This window comes from Rhinopithecus bieti, unplaced genomic scaffold, assembly GCF_001698545.2.
Source record: "Rhinopithecus bieti isolate Rb0 unplaced genomic scaffold, ASM169854v2 scaffold_4475, whole genome shotgun sequence".
Lineage (NCBI taxonomy): Eukaryota > Metazoa > Chordata > Mammalia > Primates > Cercopithecidae > Rhinopithecus > Rhinopithecus bieti.
In genome coordinates this window covers 343,751-365,995 of record NW_016804399.1, presented here as the reverse complement: position 1 = coordinate 365,995, position 22,245 = coordinate 343,751, and the positions used below count along the sequence as shown (strand labels likewise).

Sequence of the window (22,245 nt, the reverse complement as noted above, 5' to 3'; positions counted from 1 at the left end):
TCATGAAATATTTGTTTTGGTTATACACACTTACATGTGTCTTCTGGATAGAAATTTAAATGCATTTTGTATTGCAAGGGCATGGCCAAAAACAATGAAAACTACTGCTCTGGTTAGGTTAATAGAACTGCAGTACTTAACTGTGGTATCACTGCTGTGACTTTGGTCACATGTTATTAATAAACAAAAATTAAAGTACCGGTTACCTATAGTTTACATATTTTAATAAACATGTGCAAATTCATAGCTGTCCCCACAATGATGTCACTCTCACTCAATGGCATTCCGATATGCTTTCTTGAGTGGAGAGAAAGGGTGGAAGTTACAACCAGCAAATTCATTTGATCATTACCTGTAGCTTGTCTTCTTTACCCAGTGGTTCTCAAACTTGAGCATACATCAGAATCACCTAGAGGACTTGTGAAAACACAAGCTGCTGGGCCCTGTCCCCAGAGTGTGATTCCGTGGATCTGGAGTGGAGCCCAGAGGCTGCCTTTCTAACAAGTTCCCAGGTGCTGCTGCTGCTGCCACTCTAGGGTTCATACTTTGAGAACTACCTTTTTAATCCACACTCTGTATGGATTTCCTGATGATATGCCATGAACAACTTTTGCCATCATGAATTATCATAGTGCTTTTTACTTCCCCATGATGTATTTGTGGGGAGAGAAGTGCCCATCAAACTCTGTGTGAACTCGCAGGAGCACATCCCTCAAATGAACACTTCCCACCATATGGGAGGCAAAACCAGAACTCACCACCATTACTACAGATCAATCTTTTATTCCCCAATATTCCAGAAGAGGCTCACCCATTGCCATGTGGGTGGTCACTGGTCATCAGATTTAGTCCATAGCTGTCTGTCACCAAAAGTGGCTGACCAGTGTTCAAAAATTCAGATATCAGTTCTGACTTCTAAAGCATTCCAAAGGAACCCAGGACACAAAGCCCAGCCTCGAGCTGCTGCTGCTGCTGCTGCTTCCAGACAGAAACATTCTGTTCTTGACTTTCCTGGGTGCCTCAGTTCAGAAGGCCCACTGCCCTGTGTCAAGAGTAGCCTTTTTCAGAGTAAAGATGAATTCTACATTACTTCCCATCTGGAATTCTTTGCTTAGACAGGCATCCATGAACAGTTCAAGGGGGATGTTAATGAGCACAGCCCCTTGGCAAACTCCAGACAATGCCTAACCTACTCTTCAAGGGCAGAATTACGTGCTCGTAAATATGCCCAGAACTTGCATTGTCTTTCCGGTTTTGAGTTGGTAAAGCTAAACTGAAGGCAAATATTGCAAGATTTTCTTTGAAATCTGATTTCTGAAGCTGAGTGAGAATAAAAGCAGTTTTAAGTTTTCTTTCTGCAAGGACTTCAGGCACCCCACACCCTCCCACATGCTGTGCCCTGACTCGAAACCTTCTTCTCAACTCTGAGCGCTCTGCCTTAACACCTGCTTATCTTTCAGGTCTCAGTTTACATGTTATTTCCTACAAATGGACTTCTCTGGCCTCCAAGTGAGAACTACACATCCGTCCTCTGAGATTTCACCTGCCCATGTGTTCTGCATTGTGCTGGACCATCAGTGACTTGTCTTTTGCACCTCTAGATGGTGAACCCTGCCTGGGCAGAAAATGTATCTGCCCCAGTCACCAAGACAACTCCATATACTTATGTTGCCAGGTAAAAGTGAGGGCTCAAGTATTTGTTTGGAATAAAGAATACGTGAATAAAAAGTAAACAGCACATGCAAAGAGTTAAACAACAATACAGAGTTTTTAAAAATGAAAAAAGAAACTAAACTAGAATGCCATTTTCTTTAGTTAAAATATGTTGGAACACCAGATTAAAATTCTGGAGACAGTGAGGAAAAAACAAGCAAAATAAAAGAGAAAGTGAGAGCTTTTCCATCTTTTGACTCGACCACCAAAAGAAAGTTTGCTTATTCTTGTCATAAGCTATCCACCTTCTTTTGTAAATTTAAAAAAAAAAAAAAAAAAAGGCAAAGTTTTCAGGAACCCTCACCATGCCCAGAAACTATCTCCCACCAGGGAAGTAGAGGGTACATTCATATTGGAGAAAATCTACCACTCATCTCTGAGAATTTTCACAGAAACAGTGTTACAGAAATACAAATTTCGTAATGTTAAAGTAAAGCCTCAGTAGAAAGACAAAAGTGATACACGACAGCTAGGTGCAATGGCTCACACCTGTAATCCCAGCTAGGTGCAATGGCTCACACCTGTAATCCCAGCTAGGTGCAATGGCTCACACCTGTAATCCCAGCTAGGTGCAATGGCTCACACCTGTAATCCCAGTACTTTAGGTGGCAGAGGCGGGTGGATCTCTTGAGTCCAGGAGCTCAAGACCAGCCTGGGCAACACGGTGAAACCCTGTCTCTACAAAAAATACAAAAAACTAGCTGGGTGTTGTGGTGCATTGCCTGTAGCCCCAGCTACTTGGAAGGCTGAGGTGGGAGAATCACCTGAGCCCAGAGTTTTGAGGCTACAGTAAGTTGTGATTGCAGCGCCACTGCACTCCAGTCTAGGCAACAGAGTGAGACCCTGTCTCAAAAAAATAAATAAATAAATAAGATACAAGATAAGGTTTTCAAAACAAACTTGCCTTTGAGCTCATAAAACCACTGGTAAGAGATGACTTTAAACATATGAAACTTGTACAACTATCTGAGAAAAGGAATTATGAGGTTTTGTGGGATAGGACCATCAGTTTCAGGGGTAGCTCAAGGCAGCGGGAAGAGCAGGTATACATCTGCTTCTCTCACAGGCATAGGAAACTCAATTTTTTTGTTTTATTTTTAGTTAACACATAATAGGTACACATATTTATGGGGTAGAGTGTGATGTTTGGATATATGCATACATTGGGTAATGATCAAATCAGGGTAATCAGCATATCTACCATCTCAAACACTTATTATTTCTTTGTGGTGAGAACATTCAAAATCCTCTCTTCTAGCTATTTTGAAATATACAATACATTATTGTTAACTAGAGTCACCCTACTGTGTAATAGAACTCCAGAAGGTATTCCTCCTATCTAACTGTAACACAGTATCCATTGATCAGCCCCATCTCCCTTTCCCCATCTCCCCTCCCTCCTCCCTTCCCCAGCCTCTGATAACCACTATTCTGCTCTCTACTTCTACGAGTTCGGCTGTTTTAGATTTCACATGTAAGTGAAATCATGTGGTGTTTGTCCTTCTATATGCCTGGGTTATTTCACTTAACATAATGTCCTCCAGGTTCATCCACGTTGTCACAAATGACAGGATTTCCTCTTTTTATTTATTTATTTATTTTGAGACGGAGTCTCGCTCTGTCACCAAGGCTGGAGTGCAATGGCAGGATCTTGGTTCACTGCAACCTGTACCTCCCGGGTTCAAGCAATTCTCCTGCCTCAGCCTCCCAAGTAGCTAAGATTACAGGTGCCCACCACCACACCCGGCTACTTTTCTGTATTTTTAGTAAAGACGGGGTTTCACCATGTTGGCCAGGCTGGTCTCAAACTCCTGACCTAAGGTAATCTGCTCGCCTCAGCCTCCCAAAGTGCTGGGATTACAAGTGTGAGCCACTGTGCCCAGCCTTTTTATAGTTGAATAGTATATATACCACATTTTAAAACCCATTCATCTGTTGACAGGCACTTAGGTTGATTCTGTATTTTGGCTATTGTAAATACTGCTGAAATAAACATGAGAGTACAGCTATCTCTTTGACATGCTGATTTATTTTCTTTGGATACATACCCAGTATTGACTGCAGGGTCATATGGTAGTTCTATTTTTAATTTTTCCTGGATCCATACAACCAACCAATATAGAATCATGAAGAAACAGAAAACCCAAACAGACCAATAACAAGCAACAAGATTGAATCACTAATAAAAAGTCTGCTATCAAAGAAAAGCCCAGAACTTGACAGTTTCACTGCTGAATTCTACCAAACATTTAAAGAAGAACTAATACCAGTTATTCTCAAACTATTCTAAAATACCAAAAGGGAGGGAATCCTTCCAAATTCATTCTTTGAAGCCAGCACTCCTCTAATAGCAAACTAGACAATGACATGACAAAAAAGAAAACTATAGACCAATATCCATGATGAACACAGATGCAAAAATCCACAACAAAATACTAGCAAATGAAATTCAACAGCACATTGAAAAGATCATTCACCATGATCAAATGGATTCATCCTAGGGATGCAAGGATGGTTCAACACTACACAAATGAATAAAAATGATACATCACATTAACAGAATCAAAGACAAAAACCACATGATCATTTCAATAGATGCAGAAAAGCATTTGATAAAACTCAACATCCCTTCATCATAAAACTCTCAACAAATTAGAAATAGAAGGAAAGTAACTCAACATAATAAAGGCCATATATGAAAAACACACAGCTAAAATCATACTAGAAAGGGGAAAGTAGAAAGTTTTTCCTCTAAGAACTGGAACAAGACAAGGATGCCCACTTTCTCCACTTCTATCCAACATAGTACTGGAAGTCCTAGCCAGAGCAATCGGGCAAGAGAAAGAAATGAAGTACATTCAAATTGAAAGGAGAAAGTCAAACTGTACCTGCTTGCAGAGAATATGATCTTATATATTAAAAAGCCTAAAGATGCCACCAAAAAACTGTTCGAATGAATAAATGAGTTCATTTATTCATTATACACTGATAGCGAACTACCTGAAAAAGAAATAAAGAAAAAAACTCATTAACAGTAGCTACAAAAAAATAAAATACCTAGGAATAAATTTAACCATGGAGGTAAAAGATCTCTACAATGAAAACTATAAAACATTGATGAAAGAAATTGAAGAGGACACAAACAAATGGAAAGATATCCCATGATCATGGATTGAAAGAATAAATAAGGTTAAAATGCTCATACTACCTAAAGCAATCTACAGATTCAGTGTAATCCCCATCAAACTACCAATGACATTCTTCACAAAAAAATAGGAAAAAAAAAAAATTCTAAAACTCATATGGGACCACAAAGGATCCTGAATAGCCAAACCATCTAGAGTAAAAGGAACGAAGCTGGCGGCATCATGCTACCTGACTTCAAAATATACAGCAAAGCTAGAGTAACTAAAACATCATGGTACTGGCATAAAAACAGACACATAGATCAATGGAATAAATTAGAGAACCTAGAAATAAATCCACACATTTACAGCCAACTGATTTTCGACAAACGTGCCAAAAGCACACATTTGACAAGGTGTTAATATCCAAAATGTATAAGGAACTCAAACAATTAAATAACAGAAAACAGATAATCTGATTCAAAATGGGCAAAAGATCTAAATAGATATTTCTCTTAAAAGATATATGAATGACCAACAAGTGTATGAAAAAAATGTTCAACATTACTATTCATCTGGGAAATGCAAATGAAAACCACGAGACATCACCTCACCCCAATTAGAATGTCTACTGTAGAAAAGACAAAAGATAACAAATGCTGGCAAGGATGTGGAGAAAGAGGAACTCTTATGCCCTGCTGGTGGGAATGTAAATTAGTACAGCCCAGTATGGTCAAAAGAAATCCAATTTTTATAGTAGGTGTTGCAAGAAGCCATCATACATGGAGCACTATACCCACTATTGTGTTGATCATGCAGAGTAAAAAGAATAAATTTCTTATCATGAGTGCTAATGGATACTTGTTTCCATGGATACCTGATGTTAGCAACAATTAGGCAAATATAAGTATTTCCCACAGTCTACACGTATCACATCTCTGAAATCACAAACTTCCAGCTACTTAAGAAGACCACAAGATGTCAGAGGAAGAGACTTGAACCATTCTCTCCTATATGCCCTCATTTTATATTTCAGAAACACTCAGACCCAGGGAGTTCAACAAGCATGTTTCTTTCTTTCCCCAGCACTCCTAAACCCCAATATACTTAAGATTAATATGCCTTCATTAGAAATTAATCAAATCGGCTTATTTAATGATCACTATTTTTAACATTTATCTTTCAAGGTAACCCTGAGTAAGAACTATCAGTCATCTAGGAATTACAAACTAAAGAACTGGCTCTAGGTGAACAATTGTGCTAGACTGAACATAATTTAATCACTCTGGTGAACTGCAGCATACGTAGGAGTTTGGCAGGGTGCCTCAGGGTTCTGATCCCAAGTCTTAACTGTCACTGTGTTGAAGGCTGCAGAAGTTCTGATGAATGGAGGTTCTCTGGTTGACAGAATATGAGTGAGCTGAACTCCACTGTAGCAGGGATGGTTATTAGATAACCTCCCAAGGAAAGCACTCTCATTTTGAAAAGTCAAACAGCCATTTATTTTAGGAAGACTAGTGAGCCCATGGAAAAGACTACCTGATTCCTTAGGAAGGAAATTTTACTCCCAGCATAACATTTTTTAAAATAAATATATAATGCTCTCTTGTTTACATAGATGATTCTGATTCCACCAGCGTGACTGTGGGATTGAAGGCATGTAGGTCCCTCCTCACTGAAATCACAACCACCCTGTGTCTGAGAGCCATTAGGTGCCAGAGACTAGCCAGGGAAAGGGACAATCCATGAAGAGAGTAGAGATTTCCAGCCTACGTGTAGATTAAGACCCTAGCCCTGGCCTCAGGACTACATAGGTCATTCAAATTTCCACTCAGGTAAAAGGAACAATCTGGGCTCTACACACTTTTTTCATCGGGCAAGAGTAGAATGTATGTCCAAACTATCTTCTGTGACCGGTGAGCTGGGCAGAAGGCAGGCCCAGCCAGTCGGTCCCTCGGGCCAGGGCAGGAAGCGAGAGTCTCTCTTACCCTGGTGCGTGGGGCCGCAGGGCTAACACCAACAATTCATCCGAAGGAGCATGTCGAGGTCGAGCCAGAAGACTTGTCCAAGCAGGTTCCTGAGCAACAGTTGCTCTAGGCAAGTACTGATAGCAAGGTGCAGAGACAATGGGGGTCTGAGAACCAGGTAATATGAGGGCAAGGCCCGGTGGAGAGAAGAAGAGTGGAAAAAATGGGCTTTGGAATCAGACACATCCAGGCCCAAATATAGTATCAGCCCAATCACTATATAACTGTGTGGCTATGAGCAAGACATTTAACCTTCCTAAGCCTCATTTTCATAACTTGTAATATCAGGATAATAGGATGCTTCCCATATGGGTGTCAGGAGGCTTAAATGATATGAAGCACTTAGCACAATGCTTGCTAAACAGTAAACACTAAATGTTATCTGATTAACAGCAGTGTCATTATTAGCTTCTAAGACAGGTGCTAAAAAACAGATTCCCAGTGAAAGGTGGAAAAGTATACTATGAACCTGTGAAGGGAGGGTAAGTACCACTAATTCTAGGGGTGATTATGGGGCTTTTTCAGGAACCCAGGGTGCTTGCCAGGGTGTGGACCAAGGCAGAAAGGGGCAGTGCCCATCCAGGGGCCTGGGCCAAATGAGAGGTCATCCCACCCACCCTGTCAACAGCTTCTTCCAACACCATCTACTGAAAGCAGGACAGCCCAACTCAGGAGCAAGCCACCCACTTCCAATCCAAATGGCGTTTCAGTAGCATTTTTAAAGAGCTGAATAGAGATGCCAACTGAACTGGAATGACAGTGAAAAGTGCCAGGTTCAGTACATTTCCAAAAGGTTCATTTGCATCTTCCTGAAACCTCATTTCCTTGCTGCCATCTGTGGAACAGGGTAATGTAGGAGACTTCTGAGTGGCTGGGAGGCAGCTTTGGGTTGTCCATGGCAACCCAGCCTCAGGGAAAGTGCTGGGCGGTGAATGTGTGGGAGCCAAGATGATGCTGTTAGCTGTTCCGGCTGGGATGTGTCAGTATGCTCTGTGCATATATGGCTCAGGAAAAACACCCTTATTAGCCTCTGCAGCTATCTCAAGCCAGAGTCCTGTTCCTCTCAGGGAAGGGACTTGGCTGGCAAACAGAGTTACTGCTGAGAATTACTGAATATAGTGCAAGTCTCTGCCACCACGTTGTTTTTCAAGTTTGCTCTGCTAGAAAGCCTATCTGGACTGAATTTATGAAAGCCAAAAGCAGCCTGCCCTTGGAATTCCTATGCCTGCTTCTCCAACTAGTCCAATTATCTCCTAATTTCTCTCTTCTTCTACTTATTTGGTTGTTCATATATGTCTATCTTACTTTCTCAGAGAGACTTCTTAAAATTAAAAGTCCCCAAAGGACGGGAATCAGGTTTCTTTCAACACAGCATTCGGCTATAATGCTTTTGTGACATTTGGAAGCAATATAATAAAACAGTTTGGAGCGCAGGGCGTCAGGCCAGTCATCCTAGGCTTAAACCTCAACTCAGCCATTTACTAATTGTGCTTTAAAGACGGGTCACAAATTCTGTGATACTTCTACACTCAGACATGGAACTTAATACCTCTCCCCTTGAGTGTGGGCTAGACTTAGTGATTTGTATCTAGCAAATAAAAGACAGAAGTGATGGGACATGGATTTTGACATTAGGTTATACAAAGACTACAGCTTCTGTTAGGTGTGTGCTCTCATTTTCCTGCTCTAGAATCACTCTCTCTGGAAGAAAGCCAGCATGTCATGAGGACACTCAAGCAGCTTATGGAGAGGCCCACATGGCAAGAAGCAGGCCTGCCAGCAACCACATGAGTGAGCTTAGAATCAGATCCTCCCCAAACAAGCCTTGAAATAACTGCACCCCGACCAACAGCTTGACTGTATGACCCTGGGCCAAAAGGACCCAGCTAAGCCACTCCAGGATTCCTGCCCATAGAAACTGTGGGATGACAGATGTTTACTGTGTTAAGCCATTAGAGTTAGGGTAATTTGTAATGCAGAAATAGATAACTAATGCATAATGAGTGGGTGACAGAACCCAAGGTCCAACTTCCTCATCTGCAAAATGGGGATAATTACAGTTATGAAAATCCTATGAGATACAAATATAAGTCACTTAGCCCAGTGGCTGGCACATGATAAGTGCTCAGTAATTGGTATCTGCTGTTATCATTATTGTGGGGATTAGTATCATGTAGTGATTAAAAGCCCAGGCTTTGAGTCAGCCAGCCCCGGATTCAAGTCCTCACACTGCCACTTAAGAGCTGTAAAACCCTGGGCAAGTCACTCAGTCTTACTCAATCTCACTGAATCTTGGTTTTCTCCAACATTAAAGCCTCCGGAGTTGTAATAAAGACAAAATAAGATAATGGGCATTAAGTACTTAGGCTAACAATGCAAAGAAGCTGCTCAGTAATTAGTATTTAAACAATACTATTTGTATTATCATCAATACCTTCAGTGATGAAGACCAGGACAATTACCCAGAGAAGAAGATGCAAAGTACAAATTATTCTAAGTGGTCACCAGAGGATGTAAATCAGTTTTCTCCTGCAGTCACCTGAACCAGTTTCTGGATGTTCACTCTCACAGACAATTCGCATTTTACCTTGGAGACACAGCTCCTGTCAGCTCCTGCAGAAAGCTTTCCTTAACTCCTTACCCCTCTCTGTGCTCCCAGAGTGTTTTGCCTATACCCCTATGGGGGCATTTACTCACTCCATTGTAATTATCCTTTCACAGCTGTTTCCCCTCCTTCTGGTCTGGGAGTCCCCTGGGGAAGAGACCAGTTCATATCAGCCTTCATGAATCCAGTACTTACCCCAGTGCCTGGCAATTAGTGGTTTCTCTATGGAAGTATGTTGGATGAGTGAATTAAAAAGTAATGAATTGGCCAGGCACGGTGGCTCACGCCTGTAATCCCAGCACTTTGGGAGGCTGAGGAGGGTGGATCACCAGAGGTCAGGAGTTTGAGACCAGCCTGACCAACATGGTGAAACCCCATCTCTACTAAAAATACAAAAAAACATAGCTGGGCATGGTGGCAGGCACCTGTAATCCCAGCTACTTGGGAGGCTGAGGCAGGAGAATCGCCTGAACCCGGGAGTCGGAGGTTGCAGTGAGCCAAGGTCATGCCATTGCACTCCAGCCTGGGCAATAAGAGCAAAACTCCATCTCAAAAAAAAGTAATGAATTAATGCATACATGATTGTTTATAGCTGGATTTCAGAGAAAGAAAGAAAGAAGGAATGAAGGAAGGAAGGAAGGAAGGAAGGAAGGAAGGAAGGAAGGAAGGAAGGAAGGAAAAAGAAAGAAAGAAAGAAGAAAAGGAAAGGAAAGGAAAGGAAAGGAAAGAAAAACAAAGAGCTTTACAACCCTTCAAATCCCCTAGAAACGACAATTGGATTCATTCTAATTTGGACTTGTAGGCTTGAATCAAACTAGGGTCAACCTCCATTAGTGATCAAAGGAGGATATAAAGTAGGATATAAATCCTCACTAAAGCCATGTGAAAACACAGGTATGAATGCTGATAAGCCCATCAGGAAAAAATGAGGGGTAATATAAATGGTCAGTATTAAGTCTCTATGAGGTTATTTCATCTTTAAACATGTATTTCTTTAATTGAGGTCATGTGCCAAGGACACAGATGAGTAATGCCTGCTCCCATGGAACCTACAGTTGCGTTGAGGAGCTAACACTCTAGAAGAGAGCCCAAAATGCCTGCCTGAAGCATCAGTCTGGGCTACTCAGTAATCTTCTGAAACTACTGTCCTTGTTGTTCAGAAAGCAATGAAGCCATCACCAACCTGACCTCTCCCCCATTAAATAACCTTTCTAAAGAATCACATTTCTACATATCAGCAATAAACAATTAGAAATTGAAATTTCAAAAGAAAACATTTACAATAGCATCTAAAACTATAAAATACCCAGGGCTATATCTAACAAAAGATACATAAGACCCATAAACTGAAAACTATACAACACTGATGAGAGAAATTACAGAAGACCTGCATAAATGGAGTTATACTGTGTTCATGGATCTAAATATTTAATATTATTAAGATGGTAGTTCCCCCATTTGATCTAGAGATTCAGTATCATTCCAAGCAGAACCCCTACAAGCTTTTTTGTAGATAGACAAGTTGATTCTGAAATTTAATGGAAATGCAAAGGACCCAGACTCACAAAAACAACATTGAAGAACAAAACTGGAGGACTCATACTACCTAATTTCAAGACTTACTAGAAAGGTAGTAATCGAGGCAACATGGTATTGGTGTAAAGGTAGACAAACAGATAAAATGGAACAGAAGAGAGCCCGGAAATAGATGAATACATATACAGTCAATTATGTATAACAAAAGTAACAGGGTAATTCAATGGAGAACAGAGAATCTTCCCAACAAATGGTGTGGAACAACTGGACATTCATATGCAAAACAAATGAGTCTTAGACTCTCACCTCATGCACCATATTAAAAACAAAAAAAAAAACTTCTCAAAATGGATCCATAGGCCTAAATGTAAAACGTAAAACTACTAGAAGAAAGTATAGGAGAAAATCTGTGACTTCAAATTAGGCAAAGATTTTTTTAGATAGAACACAAAATAAACCATAACAGAAAAAAAATTGAAAAACTTAAAACTTATGCTCTTCCAAGTACAGTGCAGCCACCATGGAAAACAGTGTGAAACTTGCTCAAAAAAAATAAAAATAGAACTATCATATAATCCAGCAATCCCATTATTGGGTATATATCCAAAGGAAATGAAATCAGTATGTCAGAGCGATACCTACTCTCATGTTCACTGCAGCATTAGTTGCAATAGCCAAGATGTGGAATCAAGCTAAATGTCCATCAACAGATGACTGCATAAAGAAACTGTGGTATACATACTTAGTAAAATACTATTTAGCCTTAAAAAAAGAAGGAAATCCTGTCACCGGTGACAATATGGATGAACCTGGAGGATATTACATTAAGTGAAATAAGCGGGGCACAAAAGGACAAATAACATACAATCTCATTCATACGCGGAATCTAAAAAAGTTAAACTCATAGAAGCAGAGAATAGAATGGTGGTTACCAAGGGATAGGGAAGGGGTTGGCCAGGAAGATGTTGATCAAAGGATACGAAATTTCAGTGAGATGGGAGAAATACCTTCAAGAGATTTGTAGTACAACATGGTGACTATAGTTAATAACAATGTATTGTATTCTTGAAAATAGTTAAGAAAATAGATTTTGGCCGGGCGCGGTGGCTCAAGCCTGTAATTCCAGCACTTTGGGAGGCCGAGACGGGCAGATCACGAGGTCAGGAGATCGAGACCATCCTGGCTAACATGGTGAAACCCCGTCTCTACTAAAAAAATACCAAAAAAACTAGCCGGGCAAGGTGGCGGGCACCTGTAGTCTCAGCTACTCGGGAGGCTGAGGCAGGAGAATGGCATAAACCCGGGAGGCGGAGCTTGCAGTGAGCTGAGATCTGGCCACTGCACTCCAGCCTGGGCAACAAAGCAAGACTCCGTCTCAAAAAAAAAAAAAAAAAAAAAAGAGAACAGATTTTAAGTGTTCTCACCACAAAAAAAAAATAAGTATATGAGGTAATACATATGTTAATTAGCTAAATTTAGCCATTCCACAGTGTAACTATATTTCAAAACCTCATGTTGTACATGATAAATGCATATAACTTTTGTCAATTAAAAATTAGTTTTAAAACTATCTTCCAAAGATACTGCTAAGAAAATGAAAATATAAGGCACGGGTTGGGAGAAAATATTTGCACAATATATATCTTATTAAAGACTTGTATCCAGAATATATAAAGAACATTTACAACTCAGTAAGAAAATAATAACCCAATTTTTCAAATGGGCAAAAGATTTTAACAGACACTTTACCAAAGAAGAAATATGGGTGGCAAATAAGCACATGAGAAAATCTTAACAGCATAGTGATTAGAGAGATGCATATTAAAACCATAGTGATATACCACCACATACCTACTAGAATGGCTAAAATTTTTTAAAATAGATAAAGTCAAGTAGTAGCAGGACTGCAGAATAACAAACTCATATATTGCTGGTGGAAGTGCATAATAGTACAGCCATTTTCAAAAACAGTTTAGCAATTTCTTATAAAGTTAAACATATACTTACCATATAACCCAGCAATCCTACTCCTAGGTATTTAACCAAGAGAAATTAAAACATATGTCCACACAAAGATCTGTAAGTGAAATCACAGCAGCTTTATTTGTAACAGCCAAAAACTGGATACCCAAATGTCCACCAACTGGTGAATGAATAAATTATGGTCCATCCATACAATGGAATGTTACTTAGTGATAAAAAGGAATGAGCTCCTGATACATGCAACAACGGGGATGAATCTCAAATGCATTATGGTAAGAAAAAGAAGCCAAGCTCAAAGGACTACATACAGCATGATTCCATTTATATGACACTCTAGAAAAGGCAAAACCATAGGGACAGAAATCAGATCAGTAGTTGTCAGAGGCTGGGGGTAGAAGAAGAAAGAAGAGGATTGACTACAAAGCAGCACATGGAAACTTTTTATAGTGATTAAAATATTCTATGTTTTGATTGGGATGGTGGTTACATGATGGTGCATTTGTAAAATCTTATCACGTATCTCTAAAAAGTGTGAATTTTACTGCGTATAAATTATTATACCTCAACTAATCTAAAAGAAAATAATCTCTTTAAACTGCTACCAAAACCTCGAAGCTGTTTCTCAGGAATCAGTTTGGTGTAAAAAGAAAAGCACGGATTTTGGAGTGAGACAGACCAAACCCCAGCACTGCACTTAGCCAGTACTTAACTGGGCAAATTTCTTAACCTCTCTGAGTAATCTCAGTAAAGTGGGGATATGAATAGTACAGATCTATTACTGTGATGATTTATTAAGACAGTACACGATCTGATAATCCCTAAGTAACCATTTCCCTCAGCATACCCCATTCATTCTTCAAGCCCTCAGTGGGGATCCCCTCACTAATTTAAATGCTCAAACAATGGTGATGAGAGTATAGTTTAAGAAGCAGGTTAAACAACATAACCTTAAATCATTCAAGGATTGAATACAGGAGAACAATGAGACAAACAGCAGTGATGTCTTCTTTATTTCTTTCTTTAACAGATTCTAAGGAAGTCATGGTTTCAGTTGCCTGCAGAAGGCCCAGGAATCTAAATGTCTTCATTCAGAAAATAAATGTTTCTTAAGGAGTAGGGTAGACAGAAGGATGGCTTTGACCTCCTGAAACAAGGGGTAGACTCTTTCTCAACTATAGATTCAATCCCTGGGATGAAACAGGGGTGATGGTGGAGCAGCTCTCAGCATGCTTCGTCTAGGCTCAGGCACAAACTGGGCTTTAATTTTCAAACTATCTTTTTATGGGTATATGTGGTAAGAGCTAGACATGGAGTCCAGAAAAGGAGAAGTCACTAGGTATGGTTTCTACACAAAAAAGCTGGGCCAGCACTGAACCATTCCCTTAGCTCCAAGCTACACTCCTCAGGCAAAGATGTCATTCATCTGATATCATAGAGGATGAGAACCACAGCTTCCAAAGGGAAATGTCACAGACAGAACACCAGCTGAAAACCCAGGGAAGTAAAAATGCCAAATAAAAAGCAGTGCACTTAGAATCAACATTCTCAAGACATGAAGCTTGTGGAAACTTAGATCATAATAAATATAGTATTCAAACCAATGGGGGAAGAGGGGAATTAATGAATAATATAACCTTGAGACAATTGGCTCATCATTTGCAATACAAATAAAACTGAATCCCTGCCCTCACTCCTTACACACACAAAATAATTCTAAGTGCATCAAAGATTCAAATGTAAAACAAAAATTATAAAGGTACTTGAAGAAAACATGGGGACATTCTTTAAATCATTTCAGAGTAAAGAAAATATTTCTAAACATGACACAAAACCCAAGCTATAAAGCAAAAGATAGATCAATTTGACTCCTTAAAAACTGGGGTTTTTTTGGACTAAAAAATTACTATAAACAAGAGACAAACTGCAAACTAAGAAAAGCATATTTGAAATATATACATTCAAAGGCCTAACCTCTTTAATGTACAAAGAGCCTTTAAAAACTATAAATAAGGCCAGGCACAGTGGCTCACACCTATAATTCCAGCATTTTGGAAGGCCAACGTGGGTGGATTGCTTGAGCTCAGGAGTTCAAGACCAGCCTAGGCAACATGGCAAAAACCTCTCTCTACAAAAAAGTCAAAAGAAAAAAAATTAGCTGGGTGTGGTGGCACACACCTGCAGTCCCAGCTACTTGGGAGGCTGAGGTGGGAGGATCGTGTGAGCTTGGAAGGTTGAAGCTGAAGTGAGCTGAGATCACTCCACTGCACTCTGGCCTGGGTACAAGAGCAAGACTCTGCCTCAAGAAGAAAACAAAGGAATAAAAAATATTAATAAAAAATAACAATCTAACAGAAAAATGAGTTAGGGACATGAACAGAGAATTCTCCAAAATAGAAATACAACTGCCAATAACCATATGAAACCAAGATGAATCTCACTCCCAATGAAAGAAATATGAACTCAAACAAGATGCCATCTTTTAAAGGATACAACAAAAAAAAAAGGAAATTACTGCAAAGCCCATCAGTAGAAGACTGTCCATAATATGTACATAATAGTGCATAAAATTAAGTACCAGGTACCATTACAATTTAAATGCTGATTTCACCTATATGATAATATTAAAAGCAGTCTATACCACATGGCTGCATGGGGGGCAAATATTTCAATCTGTATAGTGATACACTGTACATTTGTATCTATCTGTGAAAAAGTGCACAGAGACATGTCTGAAAGAAAATTTTCCAAATAATAGCAGATTTCTTACCCTAGGAGACATTTCAAGTGACTTTTACTTAATTTCAAAATTGTAGTATCCTTTTAATAATCTACAATAAGCACATATGTCTATAATTAAAGAAAGCTAAGTTATTTTCATTTTGAAAGATATGAAGAAGTTTCTATGCAATATTCCAACCAAACAAAACAAAATGCATCAACCTGCAGTAAGACCAATGTCCAGCCAGACCAAGGCCTTGCCTTGCAGCTATGCCTTCTTCTAACCCTCACTAGGCAACATGAGGCCAGCAGGCAAGTATGCACTCTCAGGTTTACGAAGGTGAAGCCAGCTGCAGAATGGTATGGGTTCAGAAAACAGGTATGGAGAGTGATAAAGACTCAGTTCAAATGCTGATTCTACCACATTAGCTGTGTTGACCTTGGGCAAATAAATTAACTTCTCTGAACCTCAGTTTCCTCCTTTATAAAACTAGGATAACTACCTTTACGTTGTAGAGTTGTTGAAAAGATTAAATAAGATATTCAAGTGATAACCTCAGCACTCAATAAAGGTTAGCTGCTTGTATTATTATCTGGGACACTGAGACATTTGTTCACATTGCAACCAATATATTCCCCATGATCCAAGGTCATGGAGCAGAGGGGAAAGAAGGTCCTGCAAACCTCAGAGAATTCCAACACCTGATCTTGGAAAACAACATGCTTCTCCAGCCACTGTGAAACCTTCCTGGAAGAAGCAGGCAGGGAGGATGGCAGCCAGCTGGAAAGAGGAGGAGGAGGACAAAGCAAGAGCCTAAATAATTTCCTGGTGCTGCCTACTGTGTCATCAATGAGACAACATGACCCACTCCTCTCCTCCCACCTTTCCTCTTGGGTTGACTGATTCCTTCCCCCAGACATCAGCATGTTAGACTCCTAGAACAACTACTTTGGTACCAAGCCAGACAGAACTTTAGGGATCAAGTGGAGCATCGTTCATTCTGTAGATAAGGAGCCTGAGGATCAGAGAGGAAAGGAGACTTGCAGGGAACCAAAGCAGCCAGCACACACCATAAACTCTAGATCTCTAGATCATGGGGTCCCCTCCTATGTCTTCCTTCCCTTTCCCTGGCTGCTCCCTCACAAATTCTCATTTCTCCCATTTCCTTCCTCTGCTTCATGACCTGTCAAACTCCTCAATTTGACAGGGTCCCTTTTCTCAGAACCCCTTTTCTTCCCTCTGGCAGCCCTAATTTTCCTTTTTGTCCTTCCCTGAAGTGGGGGAAAGAAACAGACTAGGACTATTCTAACTCAAAGAATGGCCTGGAAAGGGGAAGACTATGGCCATCACTAAGTGTAACCAACATAGCCATTCCTCTGCTTCCAACAGAAATAGAGCACAAGCCATGGTGTGAAATGAGAAGTCAGGGTGGGGGTGAGAGAGAGCTCTGAGTTATTCTCAAACCTCCCTGATGACACTGGAGGTTACCTCGAAACTCTTAGGAAAGGAAGACCCCAGAAGAGAGAGGTACCAGCAGATTCAAGAGGAACCAGCAGACTCCATGTCCTAGGTTGTAAATGCAACCCAGATGCAGGGCAGCCATGGGTGAGGAAAGACTTGGAGGCAGGAGTGGAAGGCTACTTTCCCAGGGCACACTCCTGACTCTTGGCGGTTACTGGGCTGGGGCTTACCTTGGGAAGGCTGACTGGAGTCCTGGGCTTGGTCCTTGGGTTCTTAATCAATAGCCTCTGATCCAGAGGGAGCAGATGGTATTTCATGGCCTCAATGAGGAAGTCTTTACAGGTGTTGTTATTCTTTATCAAAGTTTCTTCTTCAACTGTCTAGAGGTAATAATCCATGGGTGATCCTGGAGCAGAGCTCAGCCACATTTCCCAAGCTTTCACCCTGGGCTCAGTCATTCCTGCACTCCCACACTCATTCACTCCTTCACCACATCATCTCAGACCCAAAGAGTTACAACTTACTGCTCACCTCCTGAATTTTAAGAACACAGTGGGATAAGGGATCAAGCTCTGGCATTAGACCAGATCTACTACTTAACATCTCTGATCCTCAGTTTCCTCATCTGTAAAATGGGCATATTAAAGGTATCTACAACCTGACTAGTTTTGTTTGTTTTGAGGCTTAAATGAGTTTACGCAAAACAAAAGACAAGTAGCCATGCTGAAAGCCTCTAACCACATTTCTCCTGATTTGAATGCATTATAATGTTAGGACAAACAGATATCTGAGAGGAGGAGTGAGGGGAAAGAGGAAAGGGTGTGGGAGCCATCAGCCAACCTTTGGAGGCATTGAGTAAAACAAGCTTGCCAAGGAGAAAGATTCATATTTGTTGCCTTATAGTGAAGGTCTCAGGGCAGAAAATTGGCCAGTGAGGCTCTTTCTAACAGAGTAACAACATCAGAGCAGAAAAATTATCCTGCACAAAGTCCCACCTATTGACCTCCCCTAGGACTCCATCTAAGCTGGGGCTCTGACTTCTTCACCTCCTATTCCAGCGCTTAGGACCTAAGCAAGTGCTCAGCAAATGTAAGCCTAAAGGTTTCATGAGCAAGACCAAGCATGAAGCCATTCGGTGCTCTAACTCTCGAATCTCCACATTTTGGCCCAGGTCAGATCACTGTGTGGTATATCTGGAATGGGCAGTGTGGTCTTCTGAGGCTGCTTTGTGTTAGGAAAGATCAATTCTATTCAACAGCTAACACTGATTGAATGTCTCCTGGCTGGGCAGTCCTGTGCTGGTCCCCAAGAAGAAAACTGATAAACAAGACAAAATTTCTGACCCTGAAGACTTCAAGTCCAGTCAGAGAATGAGAAGGGCCTCCCACCTCAATTATCTCAGCCCTCAAGTCAGTGATGCACAAGGCATGACTGAGCCTCTCCTGGGTCCCAATCTGTCACTAGGAATGAAAGCATGGCCAGGGCCATCACCTGCTGGGCAGCATTGGAGCTGGCAGGGAAAAAACGATTGGCAAGAGAAGGCCTATGTGTCCCTCTGACCACCTCCCCCCCAAGAGACAGTCCCCAAGAACTGTTTTCCTTGGAAGGTTTTTTTTTCCCCTCCCAGTAAGGAACTGAGCCAGCTTGAGACAAATCATAAACTTCTAGGGTCAATTACAAAATGAAAAGGGTGGGAGATGATGTCGAAAAAAGCTTAGAAGGAAGGAGAAATGCATGAGCAGCTATTTCTCCAGAAGAACTTACTCAGCTTGAATTAAAAGTTCTCTTGGAAAATTAGTGCTTCATGGTTACAAGAGTTTCAACTTTGGGGGTGATGAAAACTTTTGGTAATCTTTATAGTAATGGTTGTACTGAATTGTGAATCTAATGAATGCCTCTAAATTGTACACTTAAAAATGGTTAAAATAACAGTTTACATTATATATATTTTATCACAATATATTATATATTTAGTACAATATTTTAAATGCTGAGTAAAAGCCTAATAAATGCTACCTTTTGTGAAAGAAAAAAAAAAACCTCTCCCAGAGGTCAGGCAGCATTGGTGGAGGTCTATCCAGGGCTTTCCTTTCCTCCTCCTCCTCCCCACCACCATCAGCCATCCCAGCAATTATACTCATTTGAAGTTTCAAAGTCAAATGAATGTTAATGAAACATCCTCTTCCAAAGGTGTTCACTCTGAGAGGCCTGATAAAAGGCCTTTCTGAAAAAAGGGCGAAGGGAGAAGGAGTCCCACACAACAGTTCTCATGCCCATTGCCTCCAACCCCCTTCTTTTCCAGATCTAAACTCTACTTTGGCATAATAACCCAAGTACCATTTCCTAATGGTGACGTTTGTTAAGTTTCAGTTGTGGATGCGTGATGGGAGTTTGTGACCAAGGGTCTCTAAGGTGCTTTAGCTTTCTCTGGAACCCAGGTCCCCAGGTCGCCAACCTTCCCTGTGGAAGCGAGACTATGCTGGAGTCCAGGTGCCTCCTCCACCTCCGGCCAGCTTCCCACAGGACAGTGGGAGGTTTGACTGACACTGGATGCTCAGGGGACCTTTTCTACAGGAAAGCTATGCTGCCACCAGGTGGCAGTGGTACCACCCAAAGTAGCATGCATGCCCCATTTAAGAGCTTGCAAGCATATCACCTCAGCACCTGAGGAGGCTGAAGTAAGGCGATTCAGGGAACATTTCACTGACCCCTCATACCTGCGATCAACAAGTGTTACCAGCAGAGGAGTTTACACATGCTCATGAGGATGCTGTGTCACCTGCTACTAAGAATCACCGCAGTGGTCACAAAGAGTACAGAGTAAGATCAGTAACATTCACTGAACACTGTATTATAGGCCTTACATGGATTATCTCATTTTATTGTTTATCCCCAAACAATCCTATAAAGCAAGTGCCATTTTTTCCAGATGAGAAAACTGAGGTTTAAAAAGGTTAAGTATGTACCTGGTATTATATGGCTGGAAAGTAACAAGAGCTGGTCTGCTGGGCTGCTGGGCTGCTAAACCTCCTCTTTATCCTTGCATCACACCTTCCCTTCCTTCCAGAGACTCCTTGGAGACAGCTGAAGGCTAACCTGTTGTCTCAATGTTTTGTTTTGTTCATATATTTTAAGGTTTATTCTCTGCTTATAAAAGTGTCTAATGCCATTTACTATATAAAATAAGTCACGTAATGGGTAAGCAGAAAAGAGCATATCAATGGTGGCAGCTAGCTTAGTGGAAGAACTATGCACTGCAGAGCCAGACTGACATGGAGTTGAATCCTGAGCCTCCCTAAGGCTGGAGACCCCTGATAAATCCCAACCTCCACAAGCCTCAAGGCCTACATGTGTAAAAAAGGAGTTACAATCTTTGCCCCTCAGGGTTATTATAAGGATTAAATGAGAAAACATATGGCACCATAAGGGAACCCCATAATTCTTAATTTTTCTTTCCTCCTCAGAGGAAGTGGAAGCACGATGTATTCTAGGCACCCGGTTTTTACAGTCTTGAATTTGGCTTCAAGTTGCCTAAAACTAAGACAAAAAGGGAACATAGAAACATTGTGGACATGACCCTTCTTGCTTCGGTCCTCTACAACAAAGGCAGCTAACTTTCATGGAACATTTGTTACCCCAGGCTCCATGCTAAACAGCTGACTTGCAAACTCTACTCCTTTAGTCCCTACAACAACCCTGCTGGGCTCTACTGTAATATCTGTTCTATGGAAGAAAAACTGAGGCTTGAAGAGGTTAAATAAAAATCCAAAACTAATAAGCAGAGGAGCAGAGACTGAAACCTAAGTGTCCTATTTTCAAGCCTATGATCTTAAACTTTACAACACCTAACACTTAACCCAGTGGGTTGGTTCCCTCAGCACATACGGAAGACCCACTAAACCCCTCAACTACTCCATCCAACCAGGGTTGCCCATTGCTATTCCTAGAGGCCTGGGTGAACACAGAAGTGCTTGGCTCTTGTACAACACTCACTTGGACTAGGTAGTCCCTAGGTAAGAGAGGAAGCCGGACATGTTCCATCAGCTTTGCCATGTGCTCCAAACGGGTTTCTTTCTCATAATTGATCCATGAAATCACAGCTTCAAACACCTATAAAGAAAAACATGGGCAACTTCAATAAAGAGATAAAAGCTTTCAAACAACCCTCAATCTGTTTAAAAAAAAAAAAAAAAAAAAAAGGAGAAAAGTTATGAGTCATCCACAAAGGTGTTTAATTAATCTGAGACTCATATTTAAAATAAAAACAGAAAGCACTGGTTTACTTGCTGGCCTAAGAGAGTGATCACACACACACTGTACACACACAGACACACAGACACACACACACTGTACACACACAGACACACAGACACACACACACACACAAACACACAAGGACAAACCTGCTATCCCAAATGTAGAATCATCCTGGTTCATTCTAAAATAAAAACCAGTTCCAATAGTTATTTAAGGGTAAAAATACACAGCAGTAACTGTGAACCAAATTTATAGAGGCTGCTCAGGAAGATCAGACCCTGGGGCAATGTCATCATTCCCCCATGCCTCCATTTCCTCACTTATGTCCCGTGTAAAGTTAATGCAGAATAAAAACAGTAAGAATGCCCTCTGCCCAAAGCTGGCTGTGATGGTCACTGTGACACTGAATGACAAGGAATGGCAAACATTTCTCCTTGAGGAGAGATTTCATTTCTATGCGAATCAAAACTAGAGGGCTTAGAACCAAAAAGGCAGACCTATACTTTGGATGTTCACTCTACTCAAGGATAAGTCCAAATTCAAACCCTATGCCACCACACACACACAGGCAGATAAAATTCAACGTTGGAGGGGCCATGGGGAAACCAGCAGTGTCTGTAAAAATTTCATTAATAATGCTTTTTAAGAGGGGAGGGAAGTATTGGCAATATCGATCAAAATTTTAAATATGCATACTCGTTGACTTTAAAATACCACTTCTGGCCGGACGCAGTGGCTCACGCCTGTAATCCCAGCACTTTGGGAGGCTGAGGCAGGCGGATCATGAGGTCAGGAGATCGAGACCATCCTGGCTAACAC

At 40.9% G+C, this 22,245-nt stretch overlaps 1 protein-coding gene across 5 annotated transcripts in view; it reads right to left on the bottom strand.

Annotated features, from left to right (window-relative positions):
* KLHL3 (kelch like family member 3) overlaps window positions 1-22,245 on the bottom strand; it is a 295,050-nt gene that overhangs the window by 22,901 nt on the left and 249,904 nt on the right. For all 5 annotated transcript variants that reach the window (XR_001884624.1, XM_017867838.1, XM_017867839.1 and 2 more), the window contains 2 exons: window positions 21,163-21,279; window positions 17,400-17,549 (listed from right to left, as the gene is read on the bottom strand). Coding sequence is in view for 4 of the 5 variants with exons in the window: in XM_017867838.1 (XP_017723327.1) it covers window positions 17,400-17,549; window positions 21,163-21,279 (267 nt within the window). In the remaining variant the exon portion in view is untranslated. The remainder of the gene's footprint in view (window positions 1-17,399; window positions 17,550-21,162; window positions 21,280-22,245) is intronic.